Consider the following 26,532-nt stretch of genomic DNA (forward strand, 5'->3'; position numbering starts at 1 on the left):
TTTAAGACCCCCCCCCGGAGAGCTCCCACTCCAGCCTGGGACCTTAACTTTGTATTAGAAAAGCTCACACTTCCACCCTTTGAACCAGCGGCCACAGCAGAGTTAAAATTCCTCTCATGGAAAACAGCTTTACTTCTAGCCATCACTTCAGCAAGAAGAGTGTCTGAATTGCAGGCCCTTATGGCAGTGGAACCCTTCATTATCTTCCATGCAGACAGGGTTTCCCACAGGACTAACCCATCCTGTATGCCCAAGGTGGTGTCTCGTGTGGCTTTAAACCAGTCCATTCATTTGCCACCTTTTTTTCCCTAATCCTCAGAATAAAGGGGAATGGATCCTGCATTCCCTGGACGTGCACAGTTAGCTTAGTTTCTATCTGGACAGGACTAAACCTCTCAGAAAATCTGACCAGCTGCTAGTCAGCTTTGCTACAGGGGCAGAGAGGGCAAGGCCATTTTAAAGCAAACCATTTCTAAATGGATAGCACACTGCATCCATTTCTGCCACAAGCACCATGAGAAACTAGCCCCACAGGGGATCAGAACTCATTCCACTAGGGCTACAGCTACCTTTACAGCATTTCTCAGGGGAGTCCCTACCAGGAACATCATGGACGCTGCAACCTGGAGCTCTGTAGACACTTTCACCAAGCACTACCACTTGCCTATATTTTCTAAATCCAGAGCTGGATTTGCCACAGCAGTCTTACAGGGCCTGATTGCCAGCCCTAATGCTTCATAACTACCTCCACCCTTCCTTAGCTTTGGGAATCAACCCAGATGTGGTGACTGCAACAGGGAAACACGAAGAACATAGTACAGTTGTGTACACTTGCCATAAATGTAGATGTTTGAGTATATTCACTATTGCAGTCCTGGTTTATAGGTAGGTACTAGGCTATCGGCCCAAGGGCCTATGTAAGCCTAGCCAGCAAGGTTCCATGGCTTATGCCAGCCAAGAAAGTTATTTTTCTGTGCCACTGTCGAGCAGAGACACAGAAGTGATCCCCAGGGTGTATTTCCTATTTCCCATCCCCTCATCAAGATTTTTCTTGAAGAGTACTAATGAATAACTTTGCTTGACATAGATGGGTAGCTTGTTCCGGAGTATAGGAAGTCTCTGGGACAGGAATCTATCCCTCCAGCGTGTCCTGTTTATTGTGGTGACAAGGTTTAGGTCCCTAGAGCATGTAGCTCGGAGGGATTGGGATTTCTTTAGGTGTAGCATGTCCAACAGCTCTGGGTTTGACATAGCTTTATATGTTAGGCAGAGATCACCTCGGAGTAGGTAGTACCCTCCCTTCAGCACGCTGACTTTTCTTTATTTCTTTCCCATCCTTTTTGTCTGGCATATCTTATATCATTGGTATTTTTTTGCTGGGGGTATTACATACCATGTAATTGCTTCCTATTTTGGGGGCACCTGACAATCTGGGGCAAGAAAAACTGATGTAATGGCATCGGCTGCATGTTTTATACCCCTGACGACCTGACGTCGTGGAAGAAGTGACAGCATCCGATGCAGAAATCCTAAGACTTTGGTATTCAGGCCGGCTGAGGGCTACCTGCAGGCAGATAACCCAAACGTGGTGACTGCAACAGTGAATACACTCGAACATCTACATTTATGGTAAGTGTACACAACTGTACTTTCTCAATGTATTATTTGTAGGACAAGTTCATGATAGATATATTCTGTGTCCCATTGCAGGGATTAATTCCTGTGTTTCTCATTTGCTCTGTGTCTGTCAACAGAGTTCTGAAATGAAACACCAAAGCTTGCCCTTTTTGCTCCTTGTTGGTTGAGGTATTAGGCTGTCATCTTTTTAAAGCTCATGACTGGTTCCAATGCTTACTTCAAGATGGTCTGCAGCCACGTGGTCATAGTTTCTTACACTTCAGTGATTCAGGTCACCACTTCTGAGCCCTTCCATTTTTGCCTTCCTTCATCTCTAAGCATATGGGGGGGTAAATTTTTTCTTGTTAGGATTTTTTTCCAAATGTTATGCACTGTATATGGCTTCAAAAGAAAGAAGGGATATGTACTTTACCATACAAGTTTATCTAGAAGTGGCCAATTAATTACCCTTCATCTGTCCCATAGTGACTGAATACCCTCTCTATCTTGGAGCTGCAAATAGATTTCTGTGCAGTCTGGTCAAGTACATAATTCATAATTTTGCTTTCTGGCTTACAGGTTGCAGTGCCTTAACAGTTAAGGTAATGAGCATAATACATTTCCTGCCTGCATGCATGCAGTACTTTCTCCTCCAGATCTTGTTGCCACTTCAACCAGCACATGGATCTCTGCAGCATGAGCAATTTGCCTTAGAAAAAGTGGGATTTTCACTGCTTCATGACACAGAAGTTACCAGTTTTCCTCACAGTCTTTAATTACTTCTAATTACAGATATTTTTTTTTCCTTAGTTCACTTGTTTTAATAAAATAGATTGTCTTCATTTTGTTTTATCTCTCCACTTCATCTTAGGTTGCTTTCCCACTGTCTTATCTGTGGTATTTCCTTTCCTCCTCATGTGAACAAGCAGCAGTGAACATATGGTGCCATAAATCAACAGCCTCGGTATGAGCAGTGTGGAGGTAAAGGTCCATATGGGTGCTGTTGGTTCTCTAACGGCTTCCATTCTGGAGGTAGGGGTGGTCTGCAAAAAAACAGTGATTTGGTGGCCCTTTCCTGCAAAACGGGCCACGGATTCCTTGAAGCAGAATTTGGAAGTCAAATTTCCTTGAATCCAAAGCATGATTGGTCATAAAACAAGACAGATCAATGGAATAATAATCAGAGGTTACTTAATATCCTTCTCATAAACATAATTTATGCCATTTCTACTTCTTTCATATGTCCAACCCCATCAAAAGAAGGCAGTGATTCAAGAGCTACTACAAAAAGTAGCAATCTAGGAGGACCTACCAAACCAGAAATGGTTTGAATTTAATGCAGGGTGGTTAATGGCTCAAAGAAGACAGGCGACCACATGCCAGTACTTGACCTCAGTCAATTAAACCAGTTTGTTCAGAAAAAAAGCACTTTTTGGATGGTGGCAATGCAGTCAATCTTTGTTTGCGTTTAGTAAAAAGACTGGATGTGCTGTTTGGATCTCCATGGTAGCTACCTTCATGCAGTGATTATTAAGGAATCCTGGAGATGCTTTCACTTGAGTGGAGCCTGCCCTTCAGACTCACTATAGCTGCTAAGGTGCTTTCCAAGTGTGTGACTCCAGTAGCAGCTTTATTTCAGATTGCTAGGGATAAAAACATTTTCCCTATTTGGATTGCTGATTTATAGCTGCAACTTTAAAGTAGTCACTTGTCAGAGGAGAGTGCTTGCTTCCGTTGTGCTTGTCCTTGGGAATTTCTGTCATCTGACTAAAGTTGCAGTTGGGTCCAGTTCAGAAGCTGACATTTCATTGAGTGCCAGCTGGATACTGTAGCAATGGTAGCAAGTCTTTCATAGATAGTCTACAAGCAGTTTAGGAGATGGTCATATCAATCATCATGTGTACCCTTCACACAGTATCATTGGTTCTGAGAGTCATAGGATTAGTGGCATCCATAATTCAGAGGGTACTTCTTGCAAGGTAACTGCATGAAAGTTTTACAGTGGATGCTATGAGTTCAGTGTTCACAGATATAGGATCTAATGTTCTATAGGATTAGACTGTCTGGATCTTGTTGGAACCTTTTTCAGTAGTAGCCTTGGTCTCACCCAGCAAACCTTTTATCAGTGTGACTTTTTTTCCATTCCTGCCATCAGTTACCACAGACATGTCTGCATGGGGCGGGGACATTGCCTGGGGCAAACATTTCAGGGAAAATGGATCCAATAAGAGACCCAACTGTGCATCATTATCTTGGAGAATGAGGATTGTCCTTCTAGCTTTGCAGGCCTTTCAGTACCTTCCCCTAGGTGTAATAGCCATGCGTTGTGACAGCATTGGCTGTTGTGTGGTATGTCAACAAGTAAGAGGGAGACCAAGTCCTAACCCTTCTGTCGGGAAGCTGTAAGGACATGGGAGTGGGTTGTCAACTTGTAGCACCTCTAGTTGTAATCTATATCAGGGGATAAGCCAACTCCTTAGCAAACAGGCTGAGCAAGATGTCTTTATAATGCCTCATGAATATTCTGTAAACAGGACAGTAGCAAGCATACTTTTATTGCTGGGGGATATCTTGCTGCAGTCTTTTCGCCTTACCTTCCAGCACCAGATTTTGCAACTTTTCTGTAATCGCTCCTTAAACAGAGACTCCCAGAAGTGCTGTACTACACCATTGACTCCCAGCTCTCCTGTATGCCTTCCCTCCTTTGCCCTTCTTGATGTTCATCCAGAAGTCAGACTGTGTAAAGCCAATCATTGTCATTCTCATAGCCTCAGTTTGGCCTCAATAAGTTTGGTTTCTCTTATGGTCCTGTCTTTCTAGATCATCCAAGGCTCCTGTCAGACTTGTCTGGCAAGCCTCACCTTTGATGCACATTCCATCAAGTTAACTGCAGGGTCTCTCTACTTCCGATAATGGTTAGCAACCCAGATTACCAGCCTAGGGCGGTCTACAAATTGCTAGCTTCACAAAAACCCTCCATCAAAAAAAAATACAAACACAAAAGGTTTGTGTATGATGTGGGCAAACCTGCGAGGACTGGACCCAATCACAACTTCTATTTGCCTCAGTTCTCCACTTAGCAGGTGTGTTCAACGAAGGCTTCATTTTTTTCTAGAGTAAAATTAATCTGGTGCCATGTCAGCATATTGTCAAGACCTCAACCAATCATCTGTGGCTTTTCAGTGCATCTATAAAGCATTTCTTAGAGGCGTCTTGTCCAGATTGACCCTGCTATTAGACTTCAGTTTTGTCCTAGAAAAGTTAGCTTAATTTCTTTACGAACCTGCAGCTAAAAGCTGACCTTTTAATATCCTTCTTAGAAGGCCATATTGTTAGTTGCTGTTACCTTGTCAGAAAGAGAGAGAAATATTCTGGGTAGCATGCTGTTTGCTCAAATCACCATACCTTATTTTCCAGAAGGATAAAATGATGTTTAGAATTGATCCAACATTCTTGCCCATCATAGTGTCAGACCTTAACATAAGCCAAACAGTGAACTTTTTGGTATTTCTCTTAGTCCTTTGATAGGGAAGAGTTCAAATTAGTGTTTAGCTATTTAACAGCAACTTTATTTCTGTCTAGACTGCATGAAGGATATAAGATGAGATGTCTGCTCCCAACAGGCTTGGCAAGAGGGCGACAAAGGTAACATTCTCCAGGTGGCTGACTGACCGCATTATATAATAGTCTTCTAATAATAAAACCCTACAGTTCAAACCAAAAGCTCTTTCTGCAAGTTCTGTAGCAACCTTAGCAGCTGTAACAATCTTTCAGTGGATGACATTTTTGCAGTAACATGAACCTCTTTCCATTCATGGGCTAAGCATTATAAGCTCAGTATAAATTTCAAGATCTAGAACAGAAGTTGGTGCTGCCATCTTGTGGAGCATTCTATCCTGAAACCAGCCATCCTTTTTTTCTGGGGACTGGTCCAATGGCAACACTGTATGGACTGGTCAACACAGACATGAACAGTAGAGCAACCAGATCTCTCACAGTAAGTGTATGTTTTTTTAAACAAGAAACATGTTTATGAAATGATCACGTATGACATAGACATATATAAATGGAAACAAACCTTATAGTTGCAAACATTGTACATCACAAACAATGTTGACATAATTGTGGTTGCAACTTATAATCTATCCAGCCATTGTCAGTTAAACATTACATAGCTCATTCAAATCCAGCTCTCTTTTTAAACCTCATTCCACCTCTGTGTGTATTGTTCCCACCATTCCCATTTTTTCTGTGTAATTTGCTCCTACCCTTTTCTAAAGATCTCAGGTCCAGTTGTTTTATCTCTGTTACTATATTCACTATTTCTGGTGTAGTTGGGTTTGGATTTTGATTTTCATTTTCTAGTAATTGCTTTTTTGACAGCCACCATAGTTAGACTCATCAAGGCCTTAGTATGTCTAGGCAATTCCGATTTTGTATCATAACTCAAAAAGATCATTTCCTTAGTTACACCAGTTTGCTCACCCAGTATCTCTGACAGAGTAGTCTGCAGGTAATTTTTAAAGTCTAGAAGTAAAAGCAGTAGTCCACTAAAGGCTGAGTAGCTTTAATAAAACAATAAAATGACAAAGTATAAAAACATGAGCGCTTTTCCGGACGGATACTCTGCTTCTTCAGACAATAGTACTCAAACAGCAGTACATACAGGTATTTAAATAATCTTCCAGCCAATAAAATTTTAGAGAAAATGACATGACAGCATTAAATACATTAACTCAGTGATGCAGACTTCTACTCTTCAAGGTTTAAGAGAAACATAATTACTGCATAAAAAACAGCTCAATTGTTTTCTGTGTTCTACGATCATTAATTGAGGTCACACTCCATATTAATGTATAGGCACTGCAAGATTGACAAGTGCCTGTATGCAGATTGTGTCACCAGGAATATATTCTGTCTGGCTAAGTGTGTGGTATGTGAAGAATTTTATATAGGTGAAACCAATCGTACTTTGAAAGAGAGGATGTTAGCACTATAATGACATTAAGAAAAAGAAATCCTGTAATGCTGCTGCTCAACATATATTAGATAGGGATGATACACAGACTTAAATTTTTGGTGTTAAGAATTGTTGGTTAAAATATTAGAGAAGGACTTAAGTAATGAAACAGAACTCTCTGAATTATGCTGGATTTTAGACTTCAGGGCAAATGTTAGCCCTGGTCTTAATAATTATGTTTCTCTTAAACCTGCTTTGAAGAGTAGATGTCTGCATCACTGAGTTGATTTAATGCCATCATGTGATTTGCTCTCAAATTTTATTGGTTGGGGGATTATTTAAATACCTTTATGTATTGCTGTTTTACTACTATGGTCTGAAGAAGCAGAGTATCTGTGAAAGCGCTCACCTTTTTATACTTTATTTTATTAAAGCTACTCAGCCTTTGTGGACTACTATCTTTACTTAGATAATTTTACTTGGATTGTGTCCTGGTCTGCTCTGCAATCTGTTTTCACTCAATCTTTAAATTAGTCTGCCAACTCATTACACTCCCAGAAAATATGCCCCCAGTTACCTCTTTTTCTCCCATCACACTTCAACATTTACTGTGTACCCGAGGAAAAAATCTTTGACGTCTACTTGGAATATAACAGTACCTATGTAAGCACTTCCAAGCAACGATCCTAAATCTTCTAGACTTTGTTGCATATTTGGAAGAAAAACATATATATTGTCTCGTTGTGAATTGCTTATCCAATCTCTCTGTCAATCTTTTCTAAGCTCCTTTGATTCTTATAGTTGTCATGCAATATTTTATATGCTTTAATAATTCCTTTTTTAACTGCAGCTTCTGTTCTAGTCTATTAAAAACTTTACCAGTGCTTATCTTTCATTTAAGACCCCCCCCCTATTTCTTTCTCTTTGCCTATACTATGGTATCCAAGGAAAGCAATCTCAAACCTGCAGTCCAAAGAAATTCTTCGCATCTTCCCATTCTATTCGCTTTTCCTTTGTAGTAGTTTGCTCCCAATACCTTGGATCCTTTGCCATTTTTCTCCAATAAATTCTAGACCCTCTTGCCTGTTGTCTGTATCCCTAATTGCAGTCATGCCCTATTGGCAGAATCTGCTTTTTCCATTCCAGTGTTGGCTTAGTTCTTAAAATACTTTCTACTACTTCATGAATATAATAATCTGTATGGTTATTGTCATTCTCCTTAAGGGTCTGCATCCAAAGTCCCAGTCTCTCCTTGTTTCTTGAGCTTCTGACTTGTATCATCATCATCCATTTCCACTTTGAATTATAGTTTTCTGCTTCTGCTGTGTGTGAGAGCCTAAACCGTGTTGCTCTAAAATATGCAAGAAGGGTATCTTGAGCTGCTTTTGGTGAGTCAACCCTACTTTATTTTCCACTGGAATAGGGTTTCTTTGAGAAGTAATCCTTTTATGCCTAAAGTTGTGTTCAAGTTTACTTTCAGCTGAACTATTTAATCACCATTTTCTTTCCTGAACAAAAAATGAGTGAGAGGATTCTCCCTACCTTGGATATCCACAGACAACCTCGGGTGCTGTCTTGACTGAAATAAATCCTTTGGGTCAGTTGTCCATTTCTTTTAAATGTAAGTAGGGAGAATCAGTGTCAAAGCAGACCATTTCCAAATGGTTGCCTAAGACTATTACCTTTTGTTATACTTACCATCACAAACTATTCCAGGCAGGTTCAAGGCCCACTCTACCTGCACCTTGGATTCATCTATGGCTTTTTGAAAAGGGTTGGATTCTAGAAGTATTCTAGAAGCTGCAGTTTGGACCTATGTACATAGTATTACAAAGCATTGCAAGTGTGATTCCTTCTCTTGGTCTAGATCGGGCCTTGCCAGGACCATTCTCTGGGGGCTTCTCCTTCCACCTTCTACATGTAGTAAGGTTAGGTTGAGTAATCTACCCATATAGTTAAGGCTACTGCAGCAGTGATCAATATGATGAACATAGTGCAGTTGTGTAAGTAAATTTTACGTAACAGTAAATGTTTGAATGATTACTGCTGCAGTTATCGCTCTCTCCCTCCATCCTCCTCGTTTTTTGGTGCATTGTTTATGCCAGAGTGTAGTTATTTATTTTTTGTTCTTCCTAGCTTTGTCCTTTCAGTGCTCAGCCTCCCTGTCTCTGTTAGGAAAGCTCTGAAGGGCTTGGCGCCCAAACTTGCCTGTTAGTCATCTCAGCTAAAGCTGCCTGATGGTTTCAGTGCATTGAAGGTACCCTGAAGCTTTCAAAGCAGGGCAGCTGTTCTATCCTATGCGAGATATAACTCGTATAGCTAAGGCTACTGCAGCAGTGATCATTCGAATATCTACTCTTATGGTAAGCTGACTTGCACAACTGTAGTTTCTTGTCTGGAGGGTTAAGCTTCATTTGTTGAAAATGTACATAAGTTTCTCTACTTTGTCTAAGTGAATAAGGAATGTTGATATTCTGAAAATGTATTTAGCTTTGGGGGTTATTGATCAAAAAGTCTTGAAAATGTGACATCGTTCAAATGGAGATGGGAAGAAACAACTCTATGAAGAGATCAGTCTGACACATTAATATGCACATGAAAGATAAAAGTTGGAAATGCACATTTAAAAAAAAAAAACTTTCACATATTATAGGTGGGAACAGTAACTTTTTGCATAATGACCAGTCTCTCCATAGTATCTTAAAATATAAATGACCTTTAAAGCTATAGACAAAAAAAAGTGTGTATTGAATTATATTTAAAAAATGCAGAGTGCAAATAGCAGTGCTACAGGAGACGCATTTGAAAAAAAATGAGCATCTGAATTTGAAAAAGAAAGGATTTCTGGATGTGTATTCAGCAGAATCTCAGGGACAAAGGAAAAGGGGATTGATGGTGATAGCTAGAGGGGCTGCAATAGTGATAGGAGATGGAAAAACAGTAATGGTAGATGTGTGGTAAGGAAGGAGGTGTTAAACTCATGTATTTATATTCCACCAAAAATTGCCTTTATGGAGCATAAGAAGAATTTGGGAATATTACTCACATGCGGGGACTGGAACTCAGTTTGCAGTAGTGAGGCTGTAACAGGGGTGCTTAGAATGGAAACATGTAACAAAAGAGTTTAGATTTCTAAAGAAATGTATGAACATATTTGGTATGGAAGACATGAATCCAGTAGTAGGAACTCTGACAGAATTTGCGTATTATTGCCAGATGCATAGTTACTGGGTTAGATTACAGAGTTATAGCATATGTGCATTTAATTGAAAGCTTCAGCACACATCCAATAACTATTTTAGATCATGCACAGATTAAAAAGTAAGATAAAAGTGTAGGGTAATGAAGTAAAAATGAGACACTGGTGCTTTCCCACATATCTATTAAAAGAAAGGAGTGAGGAACAGGTAGTGGAAATTATTTGAGCATTATTAAGGAAGATAGAAATTTCTTCAGATCAGGTAGTGTAGGATAAAATGAAAATGGAGTTTAAGAACAGAGTAGAAATAAAGGAGCAAATGAGATGGCTAAGAAGCAATAGAAATTATTTAGATGGTCTGACAAAGGTTGAAGGTATTGCAGAATCTCACAGGGCAAAAGGAGCAACTGCAGAGTACTAAAGAGAAAATAGAGTATTAGGATAATATGCTTGAGTTTATAAAGGTTGCTGTCAAAGCAGCTATTTTTGAGAACTCCAGAGTACAACAGTGTTTACCACAACAACATGTGCAACAGAAAGAAAAAGTTCTCTCCAAACTTAGGGAGGTTGTGACAAGAAAAATAATGAGAGATCCTTAGAGATATTAGAGGTATTTCAGAAATATTGCAAACATTTAAGTAAAGAAGAATGTGGAAACAAAAACAAAAGGGGACACTAATGGAAATATTTTAGGAAGACTTGCTTATGCCAAGGTTAAAGGAACATGAAGCTCGACATCTGATATTTAAGATAGGAGGAGATGAGATAAAAATGGTGATATATAAACCAGTGTGTAGGGAAGTCTCCAGGAAGAGAGAGTATTCCTGTGAGCATTTGGAAGTTAGGAGGGAAGAATGTGATAAAGATATGGAAGAGTTTGTTTAATAGTATTTTAAAAGGAGGAAAACACCAGCGCCTTGAAGAAAGCTGTATTACCCAAAGAGGGTAAAGACCCTTTCAACCCAGCCTGATAGAGATCCATTTAAATTGTAAACTAAGATTCTAAAGTGCTTATGTCTGCATTAGCAAAAAGAATGGCAAAGGTGTTGCCAAAACTGATTGATACGGATCAGCTGGATTTTAAGGGGGGAGGCAAATACTTTGACAACATTAACAGAACAGTGGTAATGCAAACAGAATGTAGAATATATCACTGTTGATGGATCTTGATGCAGAGAAAGCATTCAGTAGAGTAAGCTGGGATTTTGAGTAGGGCCGTGGAAGCATTTGCATTCCCTGATACAGTAATGTCAGTCAAGAGGTGTATGAAAGATTGGAGGTAAAAATTATATCGAGGGCTCCTCTCCAGTAAGTTGTGTTTGAACAGAGGAAGTAAGCGGGGGTATTTTCCCTTTTAATTTGCTTTATGTTTAGAGCCATTGACAAAGAAAGTAAGGGACTCGTATTCAAGGATTTAATTGGTATAGTAGTCAAGAAAATTAACCTTATCAGCAGATGATACATTCTACTTGATAAACCCAGAAAAGGGCATCTCGGTGTTGTGGAACATTTTGAGATTGATTTGAGTCTTGTAGCGATGTAAAATTAATGAAGATAAAACAAAAGCTCTATCTGTAAATTATGTACCCACTCAAGACCTGGTTCAACAATATCCATATTTATGGGGACATAAGATAAAGTATTTTAAGAGAATAGATTTAAAGAGCTTCTGTTATGAAAGCTAAGGATATGTGGGAAGAGATAACAAAAAAATTATTATAAAAACTGAGAAACTGGAAGTATATCTTAGATGGATGCAAGTAGTGAAAATGTTTTTAGTCCCTTTAGTTTTAAATACAGGTCAGGAATATTTTTATCAACCACAGAAGTTGTAGATGATAAAAAGTTGAATTTATCTGGGATGGAAATAGGACAAGAGTTATGTGAGATAAATAGCTTCTCCCAACAGATCAAGGTGGTTTAGAATAACCTGATTTGAAGGGATATTTTAGAGCTGCACAGTTGAGGCTCATATACACAAGACAAGCCAGATGTTATTGTTCAAAGTGGAAAAGGATGATGATGGAGGGGGAGGAGAGAGCTGTTCAACAAACAAACAAGAAATTGGAATTTGGGATGCTGATACTTAAGATGGAGAACTATCACCATGCAAATTGTTATATTCATAAAGTTGTAGAAAATATTCTAAGAACTAAACCAACATTGGAATGGAGAAAGGGTATTTTCCCAATAGGGATTACCACAAGTAGAGGTACAGAAAATGGGCAAGTTAGGGATAGAATTTACTGGAGAAAACCTGACAAAGGAACAAATGTTTTGGGAAGGGTAATAGGGAGGGATGAGGCCAAGACGTTTGGACTGCAGGTTACAGATTGCCTTCCCTATCGGGGAATTAATATCAGATTATAGGCAAAAAGAAATGCATAGGAGAGTCATAAGTGAAAGACCAGCTCTGATAGAGGTTTGTAGTTGAATCTAGAGAAGTTGTTGCTGTTACAAAAAAGGGGGGGGTAAGTAGTAGGGCATATAAAATATTGCATGAATACTATACAAATTAATCAGAGGAGATTTAGAAAAGATTGGGAAGAAAGACATGAAAAACAGTTTACATGGAAACAATGGAAGGGCATACGTAAGGCTCCCAGGTATGCATCAAAGTCCAGAAGGTGTAGGATTTTGTTTAGGAAATGTTTGTTTAGCTGTTTTTATACAGACTTCAGAGAATTTGCCTCAGGTAGATAGTAAATGTTGGAGGTGTGATAGGGAAGAAAAAGCTAATGGGACATGTTTTTGCGAGTATAATGAGTCTGTAACTTGAAAAATTCTCTACAGTGTACTCCATCAGAAATATTGGGGAGGAAATGTCTGTAACTAAGGAAATGATTGTTTTGAGCTGGGACTTTGCCTAGACATTGCAAGTCCTTATTAAGTTTAATTTATTTTGTTTGCTTGACATTTGTATACCAGAAAGGTCTGATTAGGACAATATCCCATTTTCCGATGAGGCCTGGGGAGAAAAGCTCCACATTGACATAATATGGTTACAGTTAAAGTTGTTGCAAAACGTAATACAGAAGAATGACATTAACCAAGTAACAAATCAGCTTCAGGTCTCACGCATTGTGAAACCTATACATACATAGCACAAATATTTGTACAGCTATAACAAGTTGAAAAAGAACACTGTCAATAAAAGTATTCACAAGTTTTAGTTCATAGAGATGCCATTAAATACACAGAGTACACTCTTTGGAACAGAGACAAGTAGATAATATAGCCTAGGAAAAAATATGTTTTCTGTGTCTGAGGAATAGATTTTACTAATTCCTTTTCTCTGAAAACAAAGTATGCAGGTGATAGAAGGAGGGGAGGGACTAGTTTAACCTGTGGTAGTGCAGGAGCAGAGCCAGCCAATTCTGTTGGCTGGCAAAAAAGCAATTACTAGAAGATGGAAATCAAAATCTAATCCAACTTTATTTGAAGAATTGAATATTGTAAACAATAAAAGAACTGGAAGAGGGATCTTTAGAGGAGGAAAGGAGCAACTTACATAGAAATAAATGGGATTTGTAAGTACATTACACACAGAACAGTGTTTGTGAAAGAGGGGTGAGATTTAAAAAAGGCTGGAATTGAGTGATTGTTATGTTGGGCTGAAAATTTATAAAGAAAGAAAATGTGTAATGTGTGCAAATGGAAAAATGTTAATGTATGTGTGCCTGTATCTTAAGTGATAATTTATTAAAGATATTAAAAAATTTAATTTGCTGATTGTAAGCTTAGAATTGTACTTGGTTCTGATGGAGGTGTAAATAATTTAAATAGCTACTGGTATAAGATCAGAACTTGAGCAGCATAGATTATTGTAAGATTCAATGCTGAGAGGTGCAAGTTAATGATTTTGGCAAGCAAAACATTCTTAGATAAGTAACTCTAAAAAAGTTAATCTTAAAAGAGGTTACACAGTATCAAAATCTGGAGGTAACCATAACCTCCAAATTAACATGTCATTGGGTTAAAACATAAGGTAGTGAAGCAAGCTGGCATATTACTAAAATGCATGACTGTGTTTGACCCAGGTAAATCAGCTGAATTGTGTAATATTTTTGTTAGACCTATAATGAAATATGATGATGCCTTCTGTAATTACACTTGGGGACAGCTAAAGAGTTTGGCAGTGGTCCAGAGAAAGTTCACAAGATCTATTCCTTTCTTAACTGAGTAGATAATTATGATGAAAAAAAATCTGTTCACAATGTGTATACAGTTCAGGAAAATTCTTACTGGCCTATAGAATATATAATGACCAAGTTTTATGTGCAAACTTGGACAATATATACTAGTACCAAAACATTCAGATGTAAGAGTGCTGTTTTGTTTAATTGAATAATTCCTTTAAAACTTGCTCATTACTCGCATTGTGCCATATCGGTTTTGCTCCATGCCACAAAGAGCTAAAGTCCTTAACTGTGACCCAGGTTCAATTAATTGCTCCAGCACAAGATGAGCCAGACAGGGATGGGGAGGAGTGAAGGGGCATGACCCACTGGTCTCTTCCAGGAGAAGGGTGGACATTGTTCCCTCTTACTGTTCTCCCCCTGTTGGAGACTAGGGAGACCACCATTCATGCCAGAAGAAGAGGGTCAGGACTCTGGAGGGAGCACCTCTTGCAGACACCTCCACAGACAGCCCATAGAACAGCACTACAAAGCCTCACTGGTCATGTGCCAGTAGGAAGGAGAGGTAACAAGAAAACCATTAAACTACCTCAATTGGGTAGCTGAATCATGGCCTCTCCCAGTTGACCCTTTTCATGGTGATGTGGATTAAGTCATTTGGAAGGGTGATTGCTGATCAGTAGACTGTTGGGCAACAAGAGAGAGAGAAATTGTGCCATATATGTGGAATGAATTATTATAATATAGAAAAGTATCAGAGAATATCAAATTAATTATAATATAGAAAAGTATCAGAGAACATCAGTCAGTTTAAGAAAACTGTATGTGAATAATGTGAAATAAGGTCTTTAATTACTCAATTTTTCTTATACAGTCATTTGCCCTGAGCACTGGTACAAGTAACTTTGAACTAATAAATTATATGAGGGACTGGCAGTCCACTCCTCTCCTATCGCACCTCTAGATGCAGTGATTTCTGCTAGAAGGAGATGTGAATTCTGTCAAGCACAAGAAAAATTGAAACATTCTTATGCTGGTGATATTAGTGGAGGAAGTTAAGTCACCTGCTGCAGAAGGCTTCATTACAAATCAGACTATATCCAGTCCAACCTGACCATGTACAAGGGAGTATGTATCAGGACAAAATGAAATTCCAACACAAGATTGTTGAGACTCCAAGTCATTCAGAACAATCCTTTCAACTAAATAATTTTATTGTAAAAACAAGGTAAATATGGTTCCAAATCCTCCTCCTTCAGAAAATGAAACTGACTCCAGTTCTTTCCTTTTGTAATTTTTTTTTTGGAATAAGTGCTTTCATTCTTATAGGAACTGGATCTGAAGAAGTTTGCTGTAAGTACTTGGACTCTCCACAATCCTGTGCAATAGATTAGCTGATGGGATGATATTGGTAATTTTATGAGGGGAAATATGAGTAGTTGCATGCTTGTTGCATACAGTAACTGTTTTTGCAGTGTCTTGTCTTGTTTTATTTCAGGACTAGCAGAATTATCCAATCGTAAATACAAACAAGCAGCAAAGTGTTTCTTGCTGGCCTCCTTTGACCACTGTGATTTTCCTGAGGTAAGGCTCACCCTGTATATTAACAGATCTTGTAGAAGAAAATGGACAGTGTCATGCTTTGTAAAAATGAGAGTTTACAAAAAATCAACAAGAATGGTGTCTTTTATCTTTTTCTTATGTTGTACATGTTAAACGGCGCACAGATCAGCAGTATTGGATATGTTGCTTTTTTTCATCCATGTCAGCAGTAGTAGTTTCCATTGCACCACTAAACTCATGATGTCCTTCTATTCACCTGTGGTAGTATTCTTTACTTGAAGGGATATCCCTGCCAGAAGGCACCTGATGTCAGCCAGTATACAAAAGTCTTTTGCCACTGTAGGGCACTTGGTACGTCTGACGTCGGATGCAGTCAGATGTAGGCCGTAAAATGGACATATGCACGTACTGTCCTCAGAATTTTTCTGCCATCGGTCAGAACGTCAGCTCGGACTGTTGGTCATACAGTTTCCAGTGTTTCCGACTTTTGCTTTCAGATAAGTGCTCCGTTGGAGAAACTCTCTTCTTATTATTTTATGTCATCCAGGAAGGGCAAGTGCCACTGTGGAAGAAAAATTCCACATAAGGACAGCCATTCCCAGTGTCTTTTTTTGCCTAGGCCCCAACTACGACTATAAGTTGTGCAGTATCTTCCAGTTGTTTATTCCTAAGACCCTTAGAAGCAGGCTTTTGTCACTAGCTCTGTATTTGGAAAACCAACTGCTAAAATTATTAACTAAGCACATGGAGGGTTCCTCAAGGCCCAAAGCCGAGCCACTGAAGCATAAGGCCAAGAAACCTTGGCCTACGTCTTCTGCTGTACCTCACCCATCCAACGTATCTCATGGTGTTCATCAACCTGGAGGCATGTCCAGTTCCAGTCATGGAGTCACAGGCCGAACCCAAATCTGAGGTCACCTTGACTTCTGCTATGAGTATGTAGCAAGAGGTGGAAGAAACATCCACTCTGGATGTTGAGGGGGAACCCAGGCTCGAATGCATTGAGGAACCAAGGGATTTAGCACAAACATCTGCTGCTGGTCTGCCCCAGCCTGAATCTTTCGCATTTTGTCATTCATCCAGACCCTTGATGTTACAAAACACAACCTCCCAGAGAACAACTTCATTTTTTCCCAGATCTCCTCTCAGATTTGTGGCAACAGGGCTCCATTCAGAGTTTCCTGCACCTCCAGAGTGAAAGGATTTTATTTAAGAATGTTCCTAGTGCCCAGAAAGGGTGGTCCCTGGAGACCAAACCTAGATTTGTCTCATCTCAACACTTGCTTAAAGGTTCCATCCTTCAGAATACTAACTCTACAAACCCCTTTTCCTCTGCTTCTTCCACAGGGATACATGGCATCTTTAGACAGAAAAAAAAGATGCCTATCTCCACATCCCCATTCACCCCAAGTATAGGAAATTTGTTTTTCTGTGGGTTCATGGCATTTTCAGTTCTCTGTATTGCCCTTTGGTCTCTCTACAGCCCAAAGAATTTTCATAAAATGTTTTGCTCCAGTGATTGCTCACTTCAGGCTCCTGGGCATCCAGGTTTTCCCATACCTGGATGATCTGCTGTTACAGGCCCCAAATCCTCAGGTTCTTCAACATAACCTGTAGACTACCATTACCCTCCTTGGAAGTCTGTGGTTCACAGTAAACTTCAGGAAATCAGCCCTCAGCCCATCCCAAGACCACACCTTTCTAGGATGCCGAATCGAAACAGACATAGTGAAAGTGTCTCTGCCACCCCAAAAGGCAGAGGACCTTCAGGCCTTCTTTCGATCACTCCTTCTATTAAACCACATTGTGGTCATGGAATTCCACAGGGTTCTAGGTTTTATGGCTTCAACCATACCCATGGTACCCCCTGGCAAGGCTACACATGAGGAAATTCCAATGGTTCCTCAGATTTGTCTGGACCCAGCACTCTCATCCACTAGAATATCTCACTCCCCTCATCCCATGTCTGAAGAGTGAAATTCTGTGGTGGATCCAGCAGGTACAACTAAACCCAGGACTACTTCTACACCTCCTAGACCCAGTCCAAGAATTTTACACAGACGCATCAGACGTTGGCTGGGGAGCAGCCCTGGGCAAATGGACAGTCCAAGGAAGGTGATCCCTCTCACAGAAAAGGGAGCACATCAACATAAGGAAAATGCGAGCATTGCTCCTACCCTAACAAACCTTCCATTCCCTTTTTCGCCCAGGCACACTAAAACTGTTCACCAACAGCATGACTGCACTCTGTTATGTGAACAAGTGTGTGTGTGTGTGGGGGGGGGGGGGCAGATGCTACCTCCTGTGCAGACTGGCTCTCTAGTGTGGGAATTCCTGGCTCAACACAACATGACAGTCTAGGCTGTGTACTTCCTTCCAACAGGAATCTCGTGGCAGACTCCCTGAGCTGGTCCTGGACCCAGTCCTATGAGTGGATGCTTCACTGGGATCCGTTTCTGGACATACTCTACGCATGGGGTACTCCACACATAGACATGTTTGCCTCCCCATGAACACTCAACTTCCAAAATTCTGTGCCAGAGTACCAAGTCATCTGGCTTGGAAAGTGGACGCCCTCTCCTCCTCATGGAAGGCGATGTTCCTATATGCATTTCCTTCTGTTCCTTTAATACGAAAAGTCCTGCTCAAAAAAAAAAAACAAAAACAAAAAAAAAAAACATGTTTTAGTCTTTTTTACTGTAATGCAACTTGTGTCTATTCTGTCTTTGGTTATTTTAAAACTCTTTTTTTACTGTTTACAACTTTGCTTGTACTTCTGTCTTGCTATCTAGTCTATTGTACTACAGTTCTGTATTTTAATTTTTTGTAACCTTCTTGTATGCTGTTTAAATATCGTAACTTCTCTTTGCGGCTTTTCTCCCCGGGTCTCTGCTGAAAATGGGCTTCTTGCCCAGCCAGATACTACCCGCTTATCAAATATAAATAAATAAATAAAATGAGGCAGGATCAACCAAAGATCTTGCTGGTGACTCCCTTTTGGCCAAGACAGCATTGTTTCAGCCTTCTGCAATTAGCCAAGGGCCATCACCACAAGTTACCCCACAGAGTGGACCTTCTCACACAGAACAGAAGATCCCTTGTACATCCACACCTGTCAAAACTACAGCTGACCCTGTGGGTGATAAGATTCCAATTCCATTCAGACACCTTTTCTGTGAGGACGTGCTGGGGGTTTTGCAGGAGGCCTGAAAACCCAACATCAGAAAGTCTTGCATTTCCAAGTGGAAATGTTTTCGCTATGGTGTGTCTCTAAGAACCAAGACCCCCTGGCAGTGGGAATATCACCAGTTCTAGAATATTTGTATGAACTGCTCTCAGCTGGCCTAACTTGTCAGTTAAAGCTGACGTGTCCGCTATCTCTGCTTGTCTGCCTTTATCCCCTCCTCTGGCATCCATGTTTGAGGTAAAACAATTTCTTAAAGATGTCCTCCACATTAAGCCTCCCAGGAAACTTGTTCCTCCTCCTTGAGACCTTTAATTTTGTTCTAGAGAAACTGACATTGCCCCCTTTTGAGCCCACAGCTGCTGTCTTCCTCAAACATTGTTCATGGAAAACTGTCTTACTAGTAGCCCTGAGTTCAGCTAGAAGGGTCTCTGAACTCCAAGCCCTGATGGCAGTTCCCCCCTTCTTAATCTTTCATAAGGACAGGGTATCATTTAGAAGTAACCCTTTCTTTATGCCCAAGGTAGTTATCGAGCTGTACCTAAACCAGTGTATTCAACTACCAACCTTCTTCCCTCTCCAGAAAATCACAGTGAGAGGATTCTGCACTCCTTTTATGTTCACAGACAACTGCAATATTACCTGGACAGGACAAAAACCCTCAAATTCTGAACAGATTTTCATCGATTTTCTCTCCACGGCTCTGTTTTCCTGCATCCAAGCAGACTGTCTCTTCTTGGATTTCTAAAACATATTTCCTTTTACTACACTCACCATGGAAAGGATCTTGATGCACCTGTGAAAGCCCATTGTAACAGAGCTATGGCTTCATCAATTCTTCAAAGGATTGGATAAAGGTGCCATCCTGGAAACATCCACGTTGTCTACTGTTCATACCTTTACCAAACACTACAAGCTGGATGCTATCTCCAGAGCTAGAACTAGCTTTGCCAAAGCCATTTTACATGGCTTCATAGAGAGTTGTTCTTCTCCTTCCTCCTCCCTTCCCTCTTGAGCTCTGATATTCTCCCTGAAGTAAAGAATACTGCAGCAAGTGAATAGAAGGACACAGAATGTTTCTAAGTTGTGTAAAATCTTATCATAACCATAGATGTCCTTCTCTTCACTGCTGCAGTATTCTATGCCTCCCACCTTCCCCATTGGTCAATTGTCTTTCCTGATTGTATTGACCACTAATATCCTTAGTCTGGCTTTCATCCTGGAGCAGTCAGTTCTGAGGATGGTACGTGCGTATGTCCATTTTATGGCCTACGTCTGACTGCAGCCATCAGATGTACCATATACTCTATAGTGGCAAAAGACTTTTGTGGTGGGATATCCCTCGAGTACAGAAAACAGCAGTGAAGAGACGGATATCTATGGTTATAGTAAGATTTTACACAACTTTTCTTTCTGGTGGGGTTTGACTCGCTATATACATTGGGTTTCCCTTTCTTGAATGTCTGTCTAATTCAAGCAGTTTCTGTTCAACACATGAACCATTCCTTATCACAAACACTGCAGTGTTGCCAGAATCTGGGCATCACACTCAACAAGGATTAAAAGAAGAAACAAGTGCATTCAATTTGCAAGGCAAAGCTCACCCTCAGATCAACAGATCCATGTTGGAGAACATGAGAAGTGTCATGCTTTGACATTTACAGACAGGTTTCTCCATGTTTTTAATGTAAAACTGAAAGCATGCGTCATAAGTTCCCTGTAATAGATAACAGGAAATTCTTGTTATATATTTTCAAGAACAGCTTTTTTGAAATGATTGGTTTCCATTACAGAGTCATGTTACATGTCTTTATGAGAGAATGTAGAAAAATTGTTTTGATATTCTGCTTCCCAGATTTACAGACATCTCTTTGTCCTTGCTTTTTTATTTTTGTTGAGACAGAACAAAATTATTGATCTGATGTTCTCTGTTTTTGTCTGATTCCACAGGAGATGTCTGATCCGACTGACCTCAGTGCCTTATACCAGAGTATTGGATTTGAGTGCTCTGACTCCGCTCCAGCCCTTAGTTCCCTCCTCCTAGCTGATTTACCTCAGATCCTGCTCGCTGCCCGTCAGACCAGACATGTTTTCTGAGAGCTCCAACACATTCACGATGAGTGAAAGCTATTTTTGATTAAAATCTTTACTTCTCCCTTAGGAGTTTTTTTTTTTGTTATAGCTAAACATTAGTATAGGTAGGGTGTTAGGTATTTCAGATAGTTCCTTTAAAAAAAATTGTAGTGTGCTGTGTTAGAACTTTCTAATAGGTCTTTTATATAGATATATGTAAATGTATTCGGCAGGGCTAGCCACCCTGCAGTGAAAAATCAAAGAAAAGTCCTCCAGATCCAAACGATGGTTCTGTGTCTGGCACCTAAGTTGTCGAGGTAGTCAGATCCACCTGCAACTTAAGAGCCAAACTCCTTCCCCAAAACCTATCTTTTCTCTTTGGCCAGTCAGTCCTAGACTTCATTCATCAGTGCTTCAACAAAAGCTACCATCAACACAAGAGTATGTAACTTCTTCGAGGTCTGGTCGATCCACCAAGATGTCTAGCTGAGATGGATGTTGACCATTTGCGGGGGAAATTCCTGAGGACACCGATTCAGTAGGGGATCCTCTCAGCCCCAGCCTCATGGACTGGGCTGGGAATGGCCCCTTCAACACCTTCCAATCTTCTTCCAGCACAGTCTCCCTTTCTGGAGCTGATGATTATGGGTCAGAATCCCTGTGCCACACCGGCGTTGGATCTGATAGCTCTGGAGACTTCGAGTTTGACATCTTCCCTCACTCCGTCAACACTGGTCCCTCTGGATGGAGGAGAGTCCTGGGTCCAGATCATTGAGGTTTGAGCTCTGATGGTGGAGTCGACACCAAAGTTTTCAGTGCTGTTCCCCTCCATCAGTGTTTTGGCTATAGACAGTTTGACTCAACAGTCCTCCTCGGAGCTGACCTCTCTTGGAGTCGGGAAGCCTACTGACTTTGCTGATAAGGGTAAATGTTCTTCATGTTTCACTATTGCAGTTGTCACCTGTGGGTTATCCCTGCTTTGGTAGCCCTCAGCCAGCCTGAATACCACAGTCCATGTTTTTCCTGCGTCTGCTGCCGTCGCTTGTAGTCTGACGTCAGGTCATCAGTGCTATAAAGCAAGGCAGCCGACATCATTACATCAGGCTTTATTGCCATGGTGCCCGTAGCAGAAACAGTTCGCAAGAGTGCCGGTCGGTCGCTACCAGAGTTTGAATTTCAGCTGAAAGCATCTAAAGTTAAGTACCCCGTTGGGGACCCTTTTTTCTTGCATTAACTGATGTCTGAAAAAGTTAACAATTGTCTCGCCCATGGAAAGCAGATCCCACACCGAGACTTTCATTCTTACTGTGTCACTTGTTTAGGCCCAGACCATGATGTCCCACGTTGCCAGTTCTGTGCCCTCTTCAATGCAAGAACCATTCGCCATAGAGCTCTTATTGTAGACTGATATTTTCGTGTTCCATCTTCGCATTCTGAAATGGTGTCCATCAGCCAGCTATCCGTGGACATTCTGAAAAAACATAGAGATAAAGATACAGACCATTCAAGGCTAAGCCTTCCGACGACTCTGCCACTAAGCAGGTCATCAGTTCTCCGGAATTCAGTGAGGTGCTTTTGCAGCCCTTGATGCCCGATTCAATATCTATGCAGGCCTCTACCGAGACCCTTTCAGAGTCCGGTATGCAGCAGAAATCTTATTAGTCTTCCGAGCCTTTGGCTGTCTCTGCCTCAGTTGCATCTGGAGGTGCGATGCAGGCACAGGCTTCCGAGGAAGCCTTTGGCACTACCGAATTTAGACAAAAATGACGTCTTCTCATCCAACTACCGTTTCTCTCAGACCAAATGATACTCTTAGGCCTAGAAGCCAGGCCACTCCTAGAAAGTCTGCTTCTAGCCACCATCTTACCCCTGTTCCACCACCTCAAGCACAAATGCTTAAAATGGCAGATCATCTCATCTCCCTTATCAGGGGTAGTCAGGCCACAACTTCTAAAAGGAAAAGAAACCCTTCTCCAGAAATTATAAAACCAAACCAGACTAAAAACTAATGTACTGAATAAACAAAAGAAAGAAAAAACACACCGAATCCAAGGATTAAGTTAGCGCTTTCGTTTACTATCTCAGCAAACTTCTTCAGACAAACTGACAATACAAAAGATCTCCATTTAAATAAATAATCAAATTATGACATCATGGAACAAATCACTGAATCAAACCCACATTTAAAAGACCCACAAACCCAACATCTTAAAACAGTCATCCGACATTACTTATCATACAAATATTTAAATGACATAAATTTCAATGCAAAAAATAATTAAAAATAGAAAAAACAAATATAAAAAATGTACATTCATTATAAAAACATTATATTAAATTATATTGTTATCTCATCAAAGCCCTCTGTTTTAAAATACTTTTAAAGGAAACAGCGTCATTCAAACCTGGGGCTATGACTGCATTCAATTTTATTTGCCAGATCAATTCTTTCTCATCCAGCTTTAAATCACTTGGACCTCCCCTTTCATTATCAGAAACTTTTTCCAATACTACAAAATTAAATTCATGTAGGGGGTAAGACTTAATGTGCCTAGGAAGAGCATTATTCAAATTCAATTTTCTTATTGCATAAATATGCTCATAAATCCTGTTTCTCAAAGGTCTTTCAGTACGACCAACATAGAAGGCTGGGCAACAACTACATAGTCCTAGATAAACTACACCTTTAGTGTTACAATTATATTTACCCCTAATGTGAACTAATGTATTTCCAGTCATAACCTGTTTGGTAACTTTGATATATTTACACCATTTACATGACCCACATTTAAACATACCACAATGGGGGCCATATACCTTAGGTGGACCCCTCTCAAATAACATTTTTAAATTCCTACCTCTCCTGAATACAAATTGAGGTGAATAACCTAAATTGTTTTTAATCATATTGTCATCCACCAGAAAGCACCAATTTTTATTAATGATTGATTTTAACCAATATGCATCCACGGAGAAGGTAGTAATGAAACTAACCTTAAAATTGTCATTACTCAAAACATTCTGAAGTTGTTCAGTTTCTCTAATTCCAGGAAGACAAATACTCTAATTAGGACACAGCTGAAAAAATTCTGTACCAGGGAGTATCACCACCTAGCATGGAAGGTGGATGCCTTGACCTTCCCCTGGAAATCCCTCTTTGTGTATGCTTTCCCTCCTCTGCCTCTTATTCCCAAGGTACTGATCAAAATAAGGGAGGAGAGACCAAAGGTCATCCATGTTGCTCCAGACTGGCCCAGACAGCATTGGTACTCCTTACTGCGCAGACTGACTTTACAGCACCCCAGGCAGCTTCCCCTGATTTCAGACCTCTTGATCCAGCTGGGAGAGGAAATACTGCATCCAGACATGCAGACTCTCAATCTTTCAGCATGGCTAATACTTTAAAAGCAAACAAGGGGTCCCTGTTAAGCAAACTGGTCCTAGACGTCATCACAGAGGTCAGAAGGCCCAGCACCAGAAAATCTTACACAGGGAAATGGAAAAAAATCTGCTCCTAGAGCCAGTCCAGAGGGGCTAGTACCTCACATCCTTCCATCCCTCTTATCTTGGACTACCTAGCTGAGTTACTCAATAGTGGTCTCTCCTTCTCTTTTGTTAAATTCCATGCCTCAGCCATTTCAGCTCATTTCGACTCAGACCTACCCCTCTTCTCACATCCTTTGATTAAACAATTCCTCAGATAGGTTTCTAATGTCAGACCTCCCAGAAGGCCTCCCACGCCAGCCTGGGACATGAATTATGTTTTAGAAAAACTACCTTTACCTCCATTCGAACCTGCTGCTACAGCAGAATTGAAATACCTCTCCTGGAAGACTGCTTTCCTACTAGCTGTCACTTCAGCCAGAAGGGTTTCAGAACTTCAGGCACTCATGGCTGTTGATCCTTCATAATTTTCCATGCAGACAGGGTCTCCCTGAGGGCTAACCCCTCCTTTATCCCCAGGGTGGTATCTGATGTTCATAGATTCATAGGTTCGTACTAGGCCATCTGCCCTAGGGCATTTATAAGCCTAGCCAGAGTGTATGTGGCTTACACCACCCCTTAGGATGAGAATACTACGCCCTTTTAGGGTTTAGTTTACTATGCCTCTGTCTAGTAGTGACACAGAGATGACCCCCGGGGTAAACCTACGATCTCCCATCCACTCGTCGAGATTTCTCTTGAATAGAGTCAGTGAGGGGCTCTGCCTAACATGGACTGGGATTATGTTCCAGAGTGTAGGGAGCCTCTGGGTTATGAATCTGTCCCTCCAGCACGTTCTATTTATTTCTGTGTTGAGGTTTAAGTCACTTGTTCTCGTGGCTCTGATGGATTTGGATTTTCTGAGGTGGAGCATGTCCATTAATTCAGGATTGGACATGGCCTTGTACGTCAGGCACATACATCTACCCACCTTCTTTCCCAACCCTCAAAACAAGTGGGAAAGAATTCTGCACTCACTAAATGTGTACAGACAACTCGGATACTACCTGGACCACACTAAACCCTTCAGAAAAACAGACCAGCTTCTTGTCAGCTTTGCCCCACGGGCAGAGGGGAAGCCCATTTCCAAGCAAACCATTTCCAAATGGATATCACACTGTATCCATTTCTGTTACAGACTACGTGGGAAATCCCCCCAGGTCTATTAGTACCCATTCCACCAGGGCAGCCTCCACTTCCACAGCGTTCCTCAGTGGAGTCCCCACCAGGGACATCTTGGAAGCTGCCACCTAGACCTCTGTCCGTACCTTTACAAAGCATTACCACCGACCTCTTTTTTCTAAGTCTAGGGCAGGGTTTGCCTCTTCAGTTCTGCAGGGCTTGCTGACCCATGCCTAAGGCTCAAACCTATCCTTCCACCCCTCTCCTCAGCTTTGGGAGTCCTCACACAGATGATGATTGCAACAGTGAAACACGAAAAACAGTCCAGTTGTGTACACTTACCATAAATGTAGATGTTTGAGTGTATTCACTGTTGCAGTCCTGGTTTCCCTCCCTCCATCCCCATATATCCTCTTTTCCTTTGGAGGACATAAGCTTCCCACGGTGGCTTTTTGCCACCAGGACCACTTTACCTTATTTCCTTGTGCTTCTGACGGGTTAGGGCAGGAAAAACTGTTGTAATGATGTCTGCTGCTTTGCTTTATAGCACTGATGACCAGATGTCAGACTACAGATGATGGCAGCCAACGCAGAAAAACATTGACTCTGGTATTCAGGCTGGCCGAGGGCTACCACAGCAGGGATAACCCACAGGTGATGACTGCAACAGTGAATACACTAGAACATCTACATTTATGTTAAGTGTACATAACTGTACTTTTCTCATTGCCTCCATTAGCCAAGTCTGCTTTCAAAGCTATGGAGAATGCTTTAGCTGGACAAGGGAGATTGGTCAGTCCACCGAGTTCAGATCCATCTTGACTCCCATTAGATCCTGTGCCTCTTTCCTCTCATTCAGGTCGACAGAGACAAACAAACCCAGTCAACTTCGAGGCAGCTCGACATTCAAGCTCCCCATCTGACTCCGAGGTGTCTCCATCATAGCCCCTGAGACACATCCCCTGAAAAAAGGCATGCAAACGGAAATATATAGACTCCTTTCCCAAGTTTGTTACTGAAGACGTGGACTTAGAAGATAGAGAAGGTTCCCCAAGAATCCCTCCCCCCAGGACAACTCCTTTGAGGATATTCTGGAATTAATGAAGGGGGGTGTTCCACAGTAACTCCTGATGAGTCCGTGTTCCTTGAAGCTTTTTGTGTCTCCCCCATCACTGTCTTGGGTCTCCCCTCC

At 40.9% G+C, this 26,532-nt stretch overlaps 1 protein-coding gene across 3 annotated transcripts in view; it reads left to right on the forward strand.

The window, feature by feature from the left end:
• The window catches only part of GPS1 (G protein pathway suppressor 1), a 2,619,406-nt gene that overhangs the window by 1,591,641 nt on the left and 1,001,233 nt on the right, over positions 1-26,532 (forward strand). For all 3 annotated transcript variants that reach the window (XM_044068228.1, XM_044068227.1, XM_044068226.1), the window contains exon 8: positions 15,414-15,499. In XM_044068228.1, the coding sequence (XP_043924163.1) occupies positions 15,414-15,499 (86 nt within the window). The remainder of the gene's footprint in view (positions 1-15,413; positions 15,500-26,532) is intronic.

This window comes from Protopterus annectens, chromosome 4.part0 (genome assembly GCF_019279795.1).
Source record: "Protopterus annectens isolate FY-2018-M chromosome 4.part0, PAN1.0, whole genome shotgun sequence".
Classification (NCBI taxonomy): Eukaryota; Metazoa; Chordata; order Ceratodontiformes; family Protopteridae; genus Protopterus; species Protopterus annectens.